This window comes from Ostrea edulis, chromosome 2 (assembly GCF_947568905.1).
Source record: "Ostrea edulis chromosome 2, xbOstEdul1.1, whole genome shotgun sequence".
Classification (NCBI taxonomy): domain Eukaryota; kingdom Metazoa; phylum Mollusca; class Bivalvia; order Ostreida; family Ostreidae; genus Ostrea; species Ostrea edulis.
The window spans coordinates 3,769,378-3,786,531 of record NC_079165.1 but is presented as its reverse complement, the minus strand read 5'-3'; the positions used below and the strand labels follow the sequence as shown (position 1 = coordinate 3,786,531).

The window sequence follows — 17,154 nt, the reverse complement described above, 5'->3', positions numbered from 1 at the left end:
AACTATAGTTCGAGATGGCATGAAATAATATCTGTGACAATTATTTTCTGTATTCAATATATTTAATATAATTCATAAAAATATAAACTACATGTATGCTTCCTAAAAACAACACATTGAATACAACACGAGAATGAGATGGAGTCTGCTGATAAGCAAAATATTACACATTCTTCTACCATCACCAGGTAGAACACAACTGGTGATTTGTACAGCAGCTGAGTTTGGTCCTACACCTGATGAATCGCTGCTGTCAATCAATATACAAGGGAGAACTTTAGCACCCTCTAGTTTTGAGTCTTTGCTGAGAATAGTGGAGAATCGCTAGCCCTCATGTGCCCTCCAGTTCTAGTCTTTGCTGAGTATGCTCAAGGATTTCCAGTCCTAACTCTGGCTTTAAAATGTCCTTAATCTGTAACAAGATGTGAGAACTCACAAAATTTGAATATACATTGTACAGGGTATAAATTTATATCTACTCATCAATAATCCATGGTTTCATCCTGTCAAATTCGCAGAGTGTGATCCGTCTTTCCGGATCTCCACACTGGTGATTTTATTCCAGATCATGTCTCTCTGAAACTGATGATGTCATAGTGCATCAACGCAACATTTTTTGTGGAAAATATCAACCACGACCACGTCACATACGAAACTGCACACACAAAAAATAATTTCACTGTATGTTTGTGTTTTTGATAATTTGGATTACATTTATTACCTTATAAACATGGATTTAAAAATGCATAAGAAGGTAAATGATAAATTGATCATTACTACAGTAACTTATCCCAAGAGTCGGATCAAGTCGAGTTGGTAGGCGTGGATCATCAGATCAAACGAGAATGTTAATTAAATTTACCGTGAAGTTGAGGGATGCTTCATAAGTGTATAGTACACTGGTGTCGTACAACTGCATTTTGTGGGCAGCCAACAGCTGGATGCAATTCCGTAACCTAGCAACCACCTCTCTGTCTGCTCTCTGTACAGGCTGAAAATTTAAGCATTTGAGTTTCACTGACCACATTTAAGTAAAGTATTAATGGTCAGGTGATGAGATGAAACTTTGTTTCTACTTTTGAATCTTGATAGAATTTCTACGACAAGATCCTGCAATGTATTCTGAAATGTGCCATAACCCATCATTGTACCTTATATCAGTTTTGTGAGTTCAATTTTTAACACCATATTTTACTACAGACAACCATGTTCCCATTTCATCTTTATACGTTTAAGTTATTCATGTATTCCAATATTATACTCCATTATCACAGACACAATACTGCAGATTCCTAAAGTAAATATACAAGAAATTTATTATTGAGTAAGTGGTGAGAAGCACCACTCACAAAAGAAAATTTTATTTCAATATTGGGGATTTTATTTCTATATTGCTGAAATACATGTAAAATTAAAGTCTATTTAATACAGTCCACTCCCGAATTCATGTTCTGACAATTTGACATCTACGCATCATTTCACAACACTGAACACGAAATCTGAAACTGGACCATCGGCCTTACCTTCATACTGAGCTGATGTTACTTCCATACTGAGCTGGCCTTACCTCCATACTGAGCTGGCCTTACCTCCATACTGAGCTGATGTTACCTCCATACTGAGCTGGCCTTACCTCCATACTGAGCTGATGTTACCTCCATACTGAGCTGGCCTTACCTCCATACTGAGCTGGCCTTACCTCCATACTGAGCTGGTGTTATCTCCATACTGAGCTGATGTTACCTCCATACTGAGCTGGTGTTACCTCCATACTGAGCTGGTGCTACCTCCATACTGATCTGATGTTACCTCCATACTGAGCTGGCCTTACCTGAGCTGGAGATACCTCCATACTGAGCTGATGTTACCTCCATACTGAGCTAGTGTTACCTCCATACTGAGCTGGCCTTACCTCCATACTGAGCTGGTGTTATCTCCATACTGAGCTGGTGTTATCTCCATACTGAGCTGATGTTACCTCCATACTGAGCTGATGTTACCTCCATACTGAGCTGGTGCTACCTCCATACTGGGTTGATGTTACCTCCGTACTGAGCTGGTGTTACCTCCATACTGAGCTGGCCTTACCTCCATACTGAGCTGATGTTACCTCCATACTGAGCTGGCCTTACCTCCATACTGAGCTGGTGTTATCTCCATACTGAGCTGATGTTACCTCCATACTGAGCTGATGTTACCTCCATACTGAGCTGGTGTTATCTCCATACTGAGCTGATGTTACCTCCATACTGGGCTGATGTTACCTTCATACTGAGCTGATGTTACCTCCATACTGAGCTGGCCTTACCTCCATACTGAGCTGGTGCTACCTCCATACTGAGCTGGTGATACCTCCATACTGAGCTGATGTTACCTCCATACTGAGCTGGCCTTACCTCCATACTGAGCTGGTGCTACCTCCATACTGAGCTGGCCTTACCTCCATACTGAGCTGATATTACCTCCATACTGAGCTGGTGATACCTCCATACTGAGCTGGTGTTACCTCCATATTGAGCTGGTGCTACCTCCATACTGAGCTGACCTTACCTCCATACTGAGCTGGTGTTACCTCCATACTGAGCTGGTGCTACCTCCCATACTGAGCTGGCCTTAACTCCATACTGAGCTGGTGTTACCTCCATACTGAGCTGGCCTTACCTCCATACTGAGCTGATGATACCTCCATACTGAGCTGATGTTACCTCCATATTGAGCTGGTTTTACCTCTATAATGAGCTGATGTTACCTCCATACTGAGCTGGTGTTACCTCCATACTGAGCTGATGTTACCTCCATACTGAGCTGATGGTACTTCCATACTGAGCTGGTGTTACCTCCATATTGAGCTGGTGATACCTCCATACCAAGCTGATGTTACCTCCATATTGAGCTGATGTTACCTCCATATTGAGCTGATGTTACCTCCATACTGAGCTGATGTTACCTCCATACTGAGCTGGTGATACCTCCATACTGAGCTGGTGATACCTCCATATTGAGCTGGCCTTACCTCCATACTGAGCTGGTAGCCTCCAGTCTGGTCCGTCTCTTCATTTTCTGTGGGACAGATCCACACGTATCCGTTGTTCCCTAGAATAATGGTGGCACCACACGGAAGATGATGGAAGTGTGTCTTCCGCCGCTTAATTAGGGAGGGCGAGACCCGGATCAAAGTTCCTTGTCCCAGCTGTGGTAACAAAAGAGTAATATGACTAGCACAGATCTAGTTGTGTACCATCAGGTTCCTGAGCATGCAAATGTGGCACCTTTGTGATACTTATCTGTCCTTGACCTTTTAAATTTCTAAGTGAAAAGTCTATCTATTATAATCAAAGTTAAAGTTGTGAATAGACAGACCAAAAATATGCCCTTGACCTTCAATAGTAGACAGTCTGACACATGGAGATACTCTATACAAATTTGACAAGATTTATCCCTCCTTTATGTATGTGTTCCAGATAGCATGCCCGGTTTACTGCCAATGTGTTGGCACTAAACTGCCTTAGATTTTATTTTCTGTCTGGTGTCATGAATATGTATGTTACAAATTTTAGATAAAAATTAATTTGCATCTTCTACATCTGCTGATCATATAAACAGGTGTTCACTCACTACGTGTAACAGACCAATGTCCTCTAAGCCATGTCAGCTTAGCGTATAGATAAGAGGCCCACAGGCCTTATTGGTCACCTGAGTACTAGTTAAAAGTATCGCTAAACCCAAGGGCTAAAGATCTAGAGAAAAAAATTCCTGTTCTGAATATCTAAGCTAAATTCTAATATTCAGCAATAGCATATAACAAGATGTGTTCTTAAAACTTCAATGCCCTCAAAAGTGTATATACTGATGAAAGGATTTACATAATATGATGTCTGTATTATAATTAAACGATATCACTAATTTGGACCCACCCCAAAGTCAAAACCCTGGAGTTGCTATATCAGTAAACTTAAAGAAGTCCTTCAAATGATAAAGACAATAATCACGATAATAATTTTGGCTCCACCCTGGAACAAAACCCTTTAATTTAGCTTACCCCCTAAGATCACTGGTAAAATTCCTTTCAAACATCCATTTAGTTTAAATTTTGTATCAAAAGCATTAAAGCAAATATCTTTTACATGTTTTACACATATACACTATATATATATACAAAGTTTGATCCTGCCCTGGAGTCAGAGCCTCTACCCTGAAGATCATGAAATTTACAATTTTGGTAGAGGCCTTAGCTTTCTGTTCTATATCATTATGCATTTAGTTTTTCTTAAAGATATGCAGTTGTAGCGAAGACTTTTATAAATTTGTCAATTTTTGGCAGATTTTGCCATGCCCTTAAGGCCCCTGGAGTCCTGAAATTTACAATTTATGTCCTTGTCCCAAAGATGCTTCATACCAAATTTGAAAGGAATTGGAATAGTAGTTATCAAGAAGTTAAAAAAGTTCCATTGTTCACACATTTATTACCTGACCATTTTGGCCCCACCCTGATACTACAACCCCTACCCCTGGGATCATCAAATTTACAATTTTGGTAAAGGACTACCTGTTCTTTTTAAATATCCATTTAGTATCAATAGCACTGAAGAATATGTTATCTAAGTGTTTTACACATAAAGACTATATACCAAGTTTGGCCCCACCCTGGGGGGATCATGAAATTCCCTGGTCTACATCATGATGCATTTAGTTTTTCTTACACATGTGAGGTCCTAGAGAATATTTTTTTTTTAATTGGTCAATTTTTGCCCTGCCCCTAAGGCCCCAGAGGTGCAGGAGACCTGAAATTTACAATTATGTCCCCCTTGTCCCAAAGATGCTTCGTACCAAATTTGAATGGTAGTTATCAAGAAGAAATTAAAAATTAAAAACGGGACATTGGTTTTTGCGGTCTCATCCGAAGGACCTCCCCATTTAGTCGCCTCTTACGACAAGCAAGGGATACTGAGAACCTATTCTAACCGGGATTGGGGTCTAGTTACAATGGTTATTACTGTTTTGATGTGTTTGTTATTGACCTACCTTTCCATACTTTAGACTCCTGGTGTGCAGCGATAACGAGCCGTCTGAAAACACAGACTGAACTTCAGCCTGAAAACGTGTCAAGGAAAGTCCTGTTTAAATATAAAACATCTGCCCTCTCTATACTGAAAGAAGGCTACAGATATACCAAAATATAGTAAACCAGCATTAGTGAATCGCCAATAGGGAAGCATTCACGATGAATAGTATTTAGTAAATAAATGTCATTTTTGAAAATGCATGAGGGCACGACACTTTACGCCTCCATACTTTGTGAAGCACGTTAGCACTTCATGAAAAGTATGCCGGTGTAAAGTGTTACTGTTCACACCCTCGTGTATTTTCAAAAGTGTTGAAATAGTGGTGCAATATTTATCAAGATTCATATGCACATTTTTCACATTCTTGAAGAAATGGCAATCATTTCAATAGGTAAAACATCTAAGGCAAAATTGGAAATTCAAATATTTGCAAATGAGCCAACATATACTGTTCAAGGGGAAGTTTTGAACCACGTCAATGTCACTAAGATGCTTTGAAACATGATTCATTCCACTTTCAATTCAACAAGAGCCATTTTTATTGCTAGTAGTGGTTTTACTGGTAGTCAGTAAACTTTCAATTTGTGTATTTCTAAATTCACTCATTTAGAATAGGAGCAAATAGGGCAAAAATTAAATGTTGGTGAAAAGTTCGCTGTACACTTTATAATCTATACATTTATTTGAGAGAAACAAATGCTCATGAATGTTGTAAGCACATGTTAGTAAGCACTATATTCCATCGCTGAATATGTAAAAGCTAAATTTTTGGGTCATATTGTATCAACACAGCTCTCGAAATAAAATTGCATTTTCTTGTGTTCTTTTCCAGTTTTTTTTTCATTAAATCCCAAAATTCATTAGTTTTCGTGCCAGATGACAAAATCAGTAATGATTTTCATGCACAGAGTACCATTCAAGGAAATTGCTTGGTAGGGAGATACTTTTGACAAATTCTCAAAATTCAGTGCTAACATAAACTTTAAGACAACAGAAGGATATACTGACAAATTTACAAAATTCAACGCTAACATAAACTTAGACAACAGAAGGATACGCTGATTAGGTCCCCTTCCTGGAGGTACTGCCTCATCATTTTCTCATCCTCCTCCGATCGTCTTCTCTGTCAAAAGAAATCTAGTGTTACAAAACAAATCAAGTGTTACACAAAACGAATCAAGTGTTACAAAACGAATCAAATGTTACACAAAACAAATCAAGTGTTACACAAAACAAATCAAGTGTTACAAAACAAATCTAGTGTTACAAAACGAATCAAATGTTACACAAAACAAATCAAGTGTTACACAAAACGAATCAAGTGTTACAGAAAACAAATCAAGTGTTACACAAAACAAATCTAGTGTTACAAAACGAATCAAATGTTACACAAAACAAATCAAGTGTTACACAAAACAAATCAAGTGTTACAAAACAAATCTAGTGTTACAAAACAAATCTAGTGTTACAAAACAAATCAAGTGTTACACAAAACAAATCATTGACAAGTGTTACACAAAACAAATCTAGTGTTACAAAACAAATCTAGTGTTACAAAACAAATCAAGTGTTACACAAAACAAATCAAGTGTTACAAAATGAATCAAATGTTACACAAAACAAATCAAGTGTTACACAACAAATCTAGTGTTACAAAACAAATCAAGTGTTACACAAAACAAATCAATGACAAGTGTTACACAAAACAAATCTTGTGTTACAAAACAAATCTAGTGTTACAAAACAAATCAAGTGTTACACAAAACAAATCAAGTGTTACACAACAAATCTAGTGTTACAAAACAAATCTAGTGTTACACAAAACAAATCAATGACAAGTGTTACACAAAACAAATCTTGTGTTACAAAACAAATCAAGTGTTACACAAAACAAATCAAGTGTTACAAAACAAATCTAGTGTTACAAAACAAATCTAGTGTTACAAAACAAATCAAGTGTTACACAAAACAAATCATTGACAAGTGTTACACAAAACAAATCTAGTGTTACAAAACAAATCTAGTGTTACAAAACAAATCAAGTGTTACACAAAACAAATCAAGTGTTACAAAATGAATCAAATGTTACACAAAACAAATCAAGTGTTACACAACAAATCTAGTGTTACAAAACAAATCAAGTGTTACACAAAACAAATCAATGACAAGTGTTACACAAAACAAATCTTGTGTTACAAAACAAATCAAGTGTTACACAAAACAAATCAAGTGTTACAAAATGAATCAAATGTTACACAAAACAAATCAAGTGTTACACAACAAATCTAGTGTTACAAAACAAATCAAGTGTTACACAAAACAAATCAATGACAAGTGTTACACAAAACAAATCTTGTGTTACAAAACAAATCTAGTGTTACAAAACAAATCAAGTGTTACACAAAACAAATCAAGTGTTACACAACAAATCTAGTGTTACAAAACAAATCTAGTGTTACACAAAACAAATCAATGACAAGTGTTACACAAAACAAATCTTGTGTTACAAAACAAATCAAGTGTTACACAAAACAAATCTAGTGTTACACAAAACAAATCTAGTGTTACAAAACAAATCAAGTGTTGCAATGCCGTGATGTATAATTGTTTTCTTTTTCTGAGCTCCTAAATATGCTAAAGGAGCATTTTAAAATCATCAAACATGTATTATTTGTTGTTGCACAGTAAAATAATCGAGAGTACGTATTATGAATTCACAGAATGTTTTTTCATTAATCCAATCAAATTACTAAGACTAATAGACTAATTCGGAATGCTGATCACTGGAGAGTGAACTTAACATTTGTATAGACTTAACCTTACCATTGTCACAAATTACTTAACTTTACTCAGCTTCAGAACTTGTTTTTCATTGGCCAGACCTTTCCATTTCTTTACTAGCATTGATTTGTCCACTAAGTTAACCTCAAATGTTCTCCTCCACTAACGTAACATTGTCAGCTTTAGTCTCACTAGTTATGACTCTAGAAGTGTTTCATTAAACTTTTAAGATCTGGTCATATCTCCTATACTGACAAAACATTACCATTTTAACCCTGGCAGTTCTTACTATAGTTAACTCTGTCAGTTCTTAAATAACTTAACCTTACCAAGCTTAACCCCAGTAGCTAGTTCTCAAATGACTTAACCATGTTAACTTTAGTTACTTTTAACTCTGGCAGTTCATCACTCACTTAGCCTTACCAGTTTCAATGTTGGCAAATCTCCCATCAATCAACCTTACTAGTCAATCCCAAATCTTCCATCAATTAACCTTACTAGTCATTCCCAAATCTTCCATCAATTAACCTTACTAGTCATTCCCAAATCTTCCATCATTCAACCTTACTAGTCATTCCCAAATCTCCCATCAATTAACCTTACTAGTCATTCCCAAACCTTCCATCAATCAAACCTACTAGTCATTCCCAAATCTCCCATTATCAACCTTACTAGTCATTCCTAAATCTCACATCATGATGATCTCTTCACCTCAGAATTAACTTATCAGTTCTACTGATATCTTCACCTCAGAATTAACTTACCAGTTCTACTGATGATCTCTTCACCTCAGAATTAACTTACCAGTTCTACTGATGATATCTTCACCTCAGAATTAACTTACCAGTTCTACTGATGATATCTTCACCTCAGAATTAACTTACCAGTTCTACTGATGATCTCTTCACCTCAGAATTAACTTACCAGTTCTACTGATGATCTCTTCACCTCAGAATTAACTTACCAGTTCTCCTCCTGGCAGATTGACAGATGACAACAATAGTGCAGAGTCTAACTTGGAGTGCGTTTCCACCTTCCACCTACGTTGCTGAACTTCTAGGATTCTTCCTATCACCACGTCTCCTATCTCTCCATTGTACCTATAAATAATTCACAATAATATTCCACTCTTATATGTTTACAACATAAAATGAACAGTAGACAATGAAAATCAATCATTTCTGCATTTCACACATACATGTCCCTGGACGTTTTCACTCTTTTAAAGGAAAAGGCAACCCAAACATTTTTAACATGATAAATGATAGGATTAATTATATGATAAAGATTTGTCATACTATTCTGTTGATATACCGCCTAGATAAGCTTCAGTACTAATTTTAAAACGTTAAAAATTTAAATTCCCGCTATCTATAGAGGCTGCCATGATGCGGAACTCTTTTGTATTCAAGTCCACAAAAATCAATGATTTTGACGTCACACCCTCTGTTCCGGTTTTGATGAGATTCTAGTAAGATCATCAATGATGTGCATGTGGTAGATTTTACGAATATATTGTAAATAGGTGGTCCACTGGATGCCTTCTTGTCCAGCAGTTAATTACATTAATGCATAAGGGAGATGTGAAAAGAAGTTTTTTTTTTTTCAAAATTCCTGACCCAACCAAGTCATCTGAAAAGAAAACACTATGTGTAAACTGTGGATCCATCATTTGCATAATGACAAGTTGAGGTTCGAGACATCTGTGTGAAGAAACAAGTACCGTCTGCCTGGTCTGCGACTCGACTGAACGTCTTCTTTTCTTAATTTCTTCTTGTGAAAGAACAGGCTCAAATCTATACGGTTCCAAACTTAACTCAGTGTTCGTGACTTGTCATGTTTACAGTGTTGCTGATGAAATAAACCGGAACTGACAGTGTGACATCAAAAATTAAACTTTATGGCCGCTCTCTTAGTGGCGGGTAATTTGAAATATATAGTTGGCATTTGATTACTGCCCTTGTCAGAATATAATATTGAACTGCTAAACCAAACACTAGAGAGTCCAGTACACTAAATCATGTAAATGTACCCATGTTTGCAGAATTCACATGCAAGTGGACAGTTACCTTGTTTTGAGAGGTTTCACACATATCAGTTTATTGACACGCTCCACTACTCCAGCCACCGAGGCTTGCAATCTGTCATCTTCTGAATTGTAGGTCCCATGTCCACTGTTGATTAAACACAAAATATTAAATGATTTCATGTCATGAAAGAATTCTTGAAAACCCTTCAGCACCCTGTCACAAAACAACTATCTCTTTAGTTTCTAGACAAAACAAAAAACAAAACCCACTTTCATTTAACCAGTAGATATGAATATCCTCGTAGTTAGAGTATAGGAACGATAGTTAAAATAAATAGTGCGTAAATAATGACTAGGCCCTAGTGCAGTTGTGTGTGCAAGTTGTCAATTTCAAAGTCCGTTTTCATCATGTTCAGTGTACGTACCGCATAAAACCTGTATCAGAAGTAATGATATCTCCTGGGGAAACAAGATTGTCTATTTCTTCGACTTGTGTTCGTTTCTTTCTGTTATCTTCACCGGCACTCACTCTAATATCCATATTGCAGAGATTTTTCGAACGTCCTCGTTGATTTACAATTTGTCAGCTTACTCATGAAATGTTTCGACTTTGACCACACATTTACTTTAACTGTTAATCTACTGAAAATATAACATGAAAGAAAACTTGCAAATGCAAAAGTAAAAAGTTACCAAGAGTCCAAAAGATAGCAAAAACAATGGGTGTTTCAGTTAATTTGTGTAAACATTTTGAACAAGACTAACCAAGAATCGAGTTATCTATAACCGACCATACCCGGTTTGAAGATGTCCATCGAGGATGATGAAAAGTTTTACGGCGATGCTAAAACATATTGGGAAGGAATTACTCCAACTGTAGACGGAATGTTGGGAGGTTTCGCCAAAATTTCACCCACAGATATCAATGGGTCACACGCGTTCCTCCGCCCTTTACTGGTGGTAAGCTTCCATCATGATACAATCTACGATAAATCTAGCCTAGTGTCCGTATATATCTCTGACTCTGCGAGTAGACGTCCGTGCAGTCATTTATCACAGCCTACCGGATATCGTAGAAATTGTTATGGTCGTCAAAGTGATTTACCTGAAAAATATCCCATGAATTTAATTAAGTTAAACAAGCACATTGCTTCTCTGAGTAGTATTCATCATTTTTGGGAACACTTCCCCTAGATTATAGGCAAGATATTCTTGCGAAAATGCGATTACGCCTCTTTAGCTAGAGTAAATATATCAAGTACAACCAAGAAAAACACCCGACCCGAGGTATACATCTATCCGTGTTTCACATGAAACAGAAGTAAAAGATTTCTAGACGGTCCGTCCCATTACTGATCCGTCTCTAAACTATCCGTCTCCTAGTTAATATGACCCGTAGTCGATCCGGCCCAGGAAAAATGATTACCACGTTTTTGAACTTTTTCCAAGTGTTGGTTACAGTACTGAATTGGTTTAATTCAGCTGCGTATTTCCTCTGTATGTGCCTCTGACATCCGGTAGTAATCCTTTATTATGCTCTCTGGTATTTGTGGCTAGACTGTAGACTAACATAACATACTTCGTGATGAAACAACCATTAAGCAACAAAATATGAATAAAATGGTAAACCTTTGTTGCATGTATGATGCTGCCATATTTTTTGCACCTTTCACACTCTAATGTTTGCTGTCGGGGAAGGACCTCCTGACGACAGTACAGGCATGGAAACTCCATTGTCAGAATGATGGGCCATTTTAAAGATTGGCTTATATATCCTTGGTTTCGGAAGATAAAAAAATATTCCTAAACTCTGAGCAATTCTTTGAACTTCTGGAGTTTATAAAAATCTAATAGTAAGATTACTGTAAGCTCTCAATTAATGATCAAAGATTGCACAACAATGCAGTTATAAAAACTCTAGTGTTTTCACCAAGATGTTTTTACAATGATTAATGGACACACTTTCACATTGATTGTTGAACAAACTTAAATAACGATGTTTTTACAATAATTAATGAGCTCATATTTTCATAACCAATTTTACTGATCATCCCACTTCAAACAAAAATTATAAAGCCTAAGGGTTGTACAAACAATTGTATTTACATACCTAACTCCGACAGTTATTTAATTTTGATAACTAACAGCAATATATATGCAAAAACTTCCCTTTTTATGCCCCCGAGATCGAAGAGCAGGGGGGCAATATTGTTTTTGTCCTGTCTGTCATTCTGTCTGAAACTTTAACCTTGCCAATAACTTTTGAACAGTAAGTGATAGAGCTTTGATATTTCACATGAGTATTCCTTGTGACAAGACCTTTCCGTGGGTACCAACATTTTTGACCCCGTGACCTTGACCTTTGAGATTGACCTACTTTTTGAAAACTTTAACCTTGCTAATAACTTTTGAACAATAAGAGATAGAGCTTTGATATTTCACATGAGTATTCCCTGTGACAAGACCTTTCCGTGGGTACCAACATTTTTGACCCCTTGACCTTGGAGTTTGACCTACGTTTTGAAAACTTTAACTTTGCTAATAACTTTTGAACAGTTTGTGATAGAGCTTTGATATTTCACATGAGTATTCCCTGTGACAAGACCTTTCCGTGGGTACCAACATTTTTGACCCCGTGACCTTGACCTTTGAGATTGACCTACTTTTTGAAAACTTTAACCTTGCTAATAACTTTTGAACAATAAGAGATAGAGCTTTGATATTTCACATGAGTATTCCCTGTGACAAGACCTTTCCGTGGGTACCAACATTTTTGACCCCTTGACCTTGGAGTTTGACCTACGTTTTGAAAACTTTAACTTTGCTAATAACTTTTGAACAGTTTGTGATAGAGCTTTGATATTTCACATGAGTATTCCCTGTGACAAGACCTTTCCGTGGGTACCAACATTTTTGACCCCGTGACCTTGACCTTGGAGTTTGACCTACTTTTTGAAAACTTTAACCTTGCTAATAACTTTTGAACAAGAAGAGATAGAGCTTTGATATTTCACATGAATATTCCTTGTGACAAGACCTTTCCGTGGGTACCAACATTTTTGACCCCGTGACCTTGACCTTGGAATTTGACCTACTTTTTGAAAACTTTAACCTTGCAAATACCTTTTGAACAGTAAGAGATAGAGCTTTGATATTTCACATGAGTATTCCCTGTGACAAGACCTTTCCGTGGGTACCAAGATTTTTGACACATTGACCTTGGAATTTTACCTACTTTTTGAAAACTTTAACCTTGCTAATAACTTTTGAACAGTAAGAGATAGAGCTTTGATATTTCACATGAGTATTCCTTGTTACAAGATCTTTCCGTTGGTATTGAACCTTTTGACCTTGACATTTGACCTACTTAAATTTTTTTTTACATTGGTCATAACTTCTAAATTGTAAATATTAGAGCTTTCATATTGTACATTAGCATTTCTTTTGACAAGATCTTTCTACTGGTACCAAGATATTTGCCCTTGTGACCTTGGCCATCTTCAGAATTGGCCATTATCGGGGGCATTTGTGTTTCACAAACACATCTTGTTTCTTAAGTAATTAAGGGGTCATCCATAATTGTCAACCATTTTCCAAAGTGTGCAAAAAGCACGCTCGGGGGGAGGGGGATTAAAAATCGACAATTTTACCGTACGCTCTTTTTTCTCTTCCGGATTTATTTCGTATCCGCGGAGTTCGTTTTTTTTTTTATCTTGAAAAGACGACAAGATACGACAGAGACATCTTTATTTTTTTCTATAAAAACAATCTATTACGTACACAAGATTTGCACGTTTATAAAACATTATATCATTCATATATAACAAGAAATAGGGGTACCAATATTAAAGAACTCATTGTTTGAACTAAATTGCTCATAAATTTGATTGTCGATCTTCTTGTTGGGAATTTGAAAATGGTTGATGTACACTTTTTGAGGGGGGGGGGGGGGGGGGGGGGGGTCTCAAAAAGTGTGCTTTTTGCACACTTTGGAAAATGGTTGACAATTATGGATGACCCCTAATAATTTATTATATCTTTAATAAAAAAAAATTTGGAGGTCCGGATCGACTAAGCAAAATGGGCCGAATCGACCAGGGGACAGACCATCTTGGAACGAACCGACCGTGAGACGGATCGACCTGACGCCAAGTAAAAGTGCTAAGATGTCCATAATACTTCTGCAAATATATAAACCAAAACAAAAGTACTCAAAATTAATGTGAAATTTCTTTACTGTGTTATCAATTCTATAGAGGGATTTCATGCCATGTTGTCTTGAGTGCGTGTCACACTTTTTCTGAATTCAGCATTGCATGTGTAACAGGAAGGGAGAAAATGCAACGGACCAGACTGGGATTTGAACCGGGGCCTCCTGAATCTCTAGTCATGTGCTCTACCAACTGAGCTATCTGGCCACTGGCGATCAAACCCGGCTGACCGCTACATTCTTCCCTCCTTAAATGTCTTCTCACCTGAAGACATCAACCCAGGATCTTTATCCCCTGGCAGGCATTTTCACCTATCAGTTCCAGGGGCTGGTCTACGGTACCAAATGTATCAGGAAAGGAGAAAATGCAACGGACCAGACCAGGATTCGAACCCGGGCCCCCTGAATCTCTAGTCAGGTGCTCTACCAACTGAGCTATCCGGCCACTGGCGATCAAACCCGGCTGACCGCCACACGATATTTGTCATTATTTTTAATTGAAACAATAAAACAGCTGTTTATGGTCATATATATATATATATATTCTCGCTAAAGAGGGATAATAACGTATTAGTGAGAAGATCTCGCTATAGGGGAAAAGTTTCCAACCTGTTCATAGTCGATGAACTAAGATAAAACTGCATTTTGCAGGGAGGGGGGGGGGGGGGGAGTCTCTTTACTCTTGGCATTTTAAACTTGACAATGATTTGTCAATAAAGCACATCAATAATAAGATTCTGTCTTTTGAAGGTTGGAGGTGGAAAAACTGAAATGACCCGGGCTTTAGACTGTGGAGCTGGAATAGGGAGAATCACAAAGAGACTGCTTTTACCAATTTTCAAAACTGTTGACATGGTGGAACTCAATCAGAAATTTCTGGATGAAGCCAGGTCCTTTATCGGAGAAGAAGAATCTCGTGTTGACAATCTGTTCTGCTCAGGTCTCCAGGATTTTATTGCGAAAGCTGGTACATACGATGTAATCTGGTGCCAGTGGGTGCTAGGACACCTGACTGATGAACACTTGCTCAACTTTTTAAAGCGGTGTCAGTCAGGATTGACCACAAATGGGATAATCATTTTGAAAGAAAACATTTCAGGGGAGGAGAGGGAGTTTGACGAATTAGACAGCAGCTACACCAGAACACGTGAGGAATTGGACAAAGTGATTCTCCAGTCAGGACTCGAAATTATCAAGTGTGAAAAACAGAAAGGATTTCCCAAAGGGCTGTACGATGTCTACATGTATGCACTGCAATAAAGAGATAGTTCATTCATCTTTCTATAGTTACATATTTGTTTTCCTCGACTCGAACAAGAAAAATGTTTGGAAATTCTGGGACTCAAATCAGGCCCCCCAGAATCTCTTGTCAGGTGCTCGGGCTACTGAGCTATATGAAACCTGAAATCAAATTTGACCGACTGTCACAATACTACAGTTTTACATTCATGTTTGTTGGTAGGATTATAATATTTTTACATGGTTGTGTTATTTAATCTGTAACAGGAAGGGAGAAATTGCAATGGACTAGACTGGGATTGGAACCCTGGCCTCCTGAATCTCTAGTCAGGTGCTCTACCAACTGAGCTATCTAGCTACCGGTGATCGAACCTGTCAAACCACCACATTCCTTCCTCCTTTATTGTCTACCCAGAATCTTTAATCCCCGACAGTTCTGTCTACGGCACCAGTATTGTAGTTACGCCTACATGGACCGTAGATATTGACCTGGACAGCTCAGTGGTTAGCGCACCTGGCTCGTAATGCACAGGTCCAGTGTTTGATTCCTGGTCCAGCCTTATATTTTCTTCTTTCCTTATATTGCATTTCATACTGGTCATTGCAATGAATTAATAGGGAGACAAGAGGCCCAGGGGCCTTATAGGTCACCTGAATATCATGTAACAACCTTCCAATGTTTGAATTAGGTTTGTGTTTAAATATAAGAATTTTACTTTTGGATGGAAGAAACATTGAATAGCTATGTGGTCAGCCCCGCCTTTGCACCAGAACCCCTGACCCAGGGGCCATAAATTTCAGTTTTGAAAGAAGCATCCTTGATCATCATTATCATACTATTAGTTTGTCTACTTAATACCCAGCAGCAGAGGAGAAGATTTTCAAAGAAATAAAATGCATTTTCACTATATGATCAATAGGGCCCCACCCTAATACCAGAACCCCTGACCCAGGGGCCATAAATTTCACAATTTTGAAAGAGGCATCCTTGCTCATCATAATCATACTATTGGTTTGTCTACTTAATACCCAAGGACAGAGAAGAAGATTTTCAAAGAAATAATGCATTTTCACTATATGACTTATAGAGCCCCACCCTAGCACCAGAACCCCTGATCCAGGGGCCATGAATTTCACAATTTTTAACAAGAGGTACTGTAAGCAATGCTCACTAAGAATACCCCCCGCTTACCCCAATCTCCCAAATGGTGTTGGTAATAGGTATAAACTACCTCTTTTCTGAGTGTTGCTACTTCGATGTCCAGTGCGCATGACCTTTGACCTTTTGACCCCAAAATCGATAGGGAACATCTTCATCCCATGGGTAGTCCATATATATGATATGGTGACTGTAGGTGGAAAGGATAACGCTTTAGAGCCCGGAAACCATATTGCTACTTCAATGTCCAGTGCGCTTGACCTTTTGACCCCAAAATCGATAGGGAACATCTTCATCCCATGGGTAGTCCATATATATGATATGGTGACGGTAGGTGGAAAGGATAATGCTTTAGAGCCCGGAAACCATTGCGTCTACAGACGGACAACCCGATTCCAGTATACCCCCCCACAACTTGTTGCGGGGGGTATAAAGAGGCATCCATGCTCATCATTACCATGCTATTAGTTTGTCTACTTAATACCCAGAGACAGAGAAGAAGATTTTCAAAGAATTTCTACACTTTCACTATATGACCAATAGAGCCCCACCCTAACACAAGAACCCCTGCCCCAGGGGCCATGAATTTCACAATTTTGGTAGAGGGCTCAACGCTCATTATAATTATGCCCACAGTTTGGCTTCTTGATGTCCAGGAGTAAAGAAGAAGATT

At 37.8% G+C, this 17,154-nt stretch overlaps 2 protein-coding genes across 2 annotated transcripts; one reads left to right on the top strand and one right to left on the bottom strand.

Moving 5' to 3' along the window:
• Positions 1-43: 43 nt before the first annotated feature.
• Positions 44-10,785, bottom strand: LOC125678914 (exosome complex component RRP4-like). Its single transcript, XM_056157348.1, has 9 exons — positions 10,670-10,785; positions 10,299-10,515; positions 9,914-10,018; positions 8,809-8,944; positions 6,121-6,186; positions 5,023-5,091; positions 3,014-3,190; positions 863-991; positions 44-412 (listed from the first exon to the last, which is right to left on the bottom strand). The coding sequence occupies exons 2-9, from the start codon at positions 10,412-10,414 to the stop codon at positions 332-334; spliced, it is 879 nt and encodes a 292-aa protein (XP_056013323.1). The 5' UTR covers positions 10,415-10,515; positions 10,670-10,785; the 3' UTR covers positions 44-331.
• On the top strand, positions 10,640-15,361 carry LOC125678915 (N-terminal Xaa-Pro-Lys N-methyltransferase 1-A-like). The gene is made up of 2 exons (XM_048917722.2): positions 10,640-10,833; positions 14,834-15,361. Exons 1-2 carry the CDS (start codon positions 10,681-10,683, stop codon positions 15,341-15,343), a joined length of 663 nt encoding a protein of 220 aa, XP_048773679.1. The 5' UTR covers positions 10,640-10,680; the 3' UTR covers positions 15,344-15,361.
• The last annotated feature ends 1,793 nt before the right edge of the window (positions 15,362-17,154 follow it).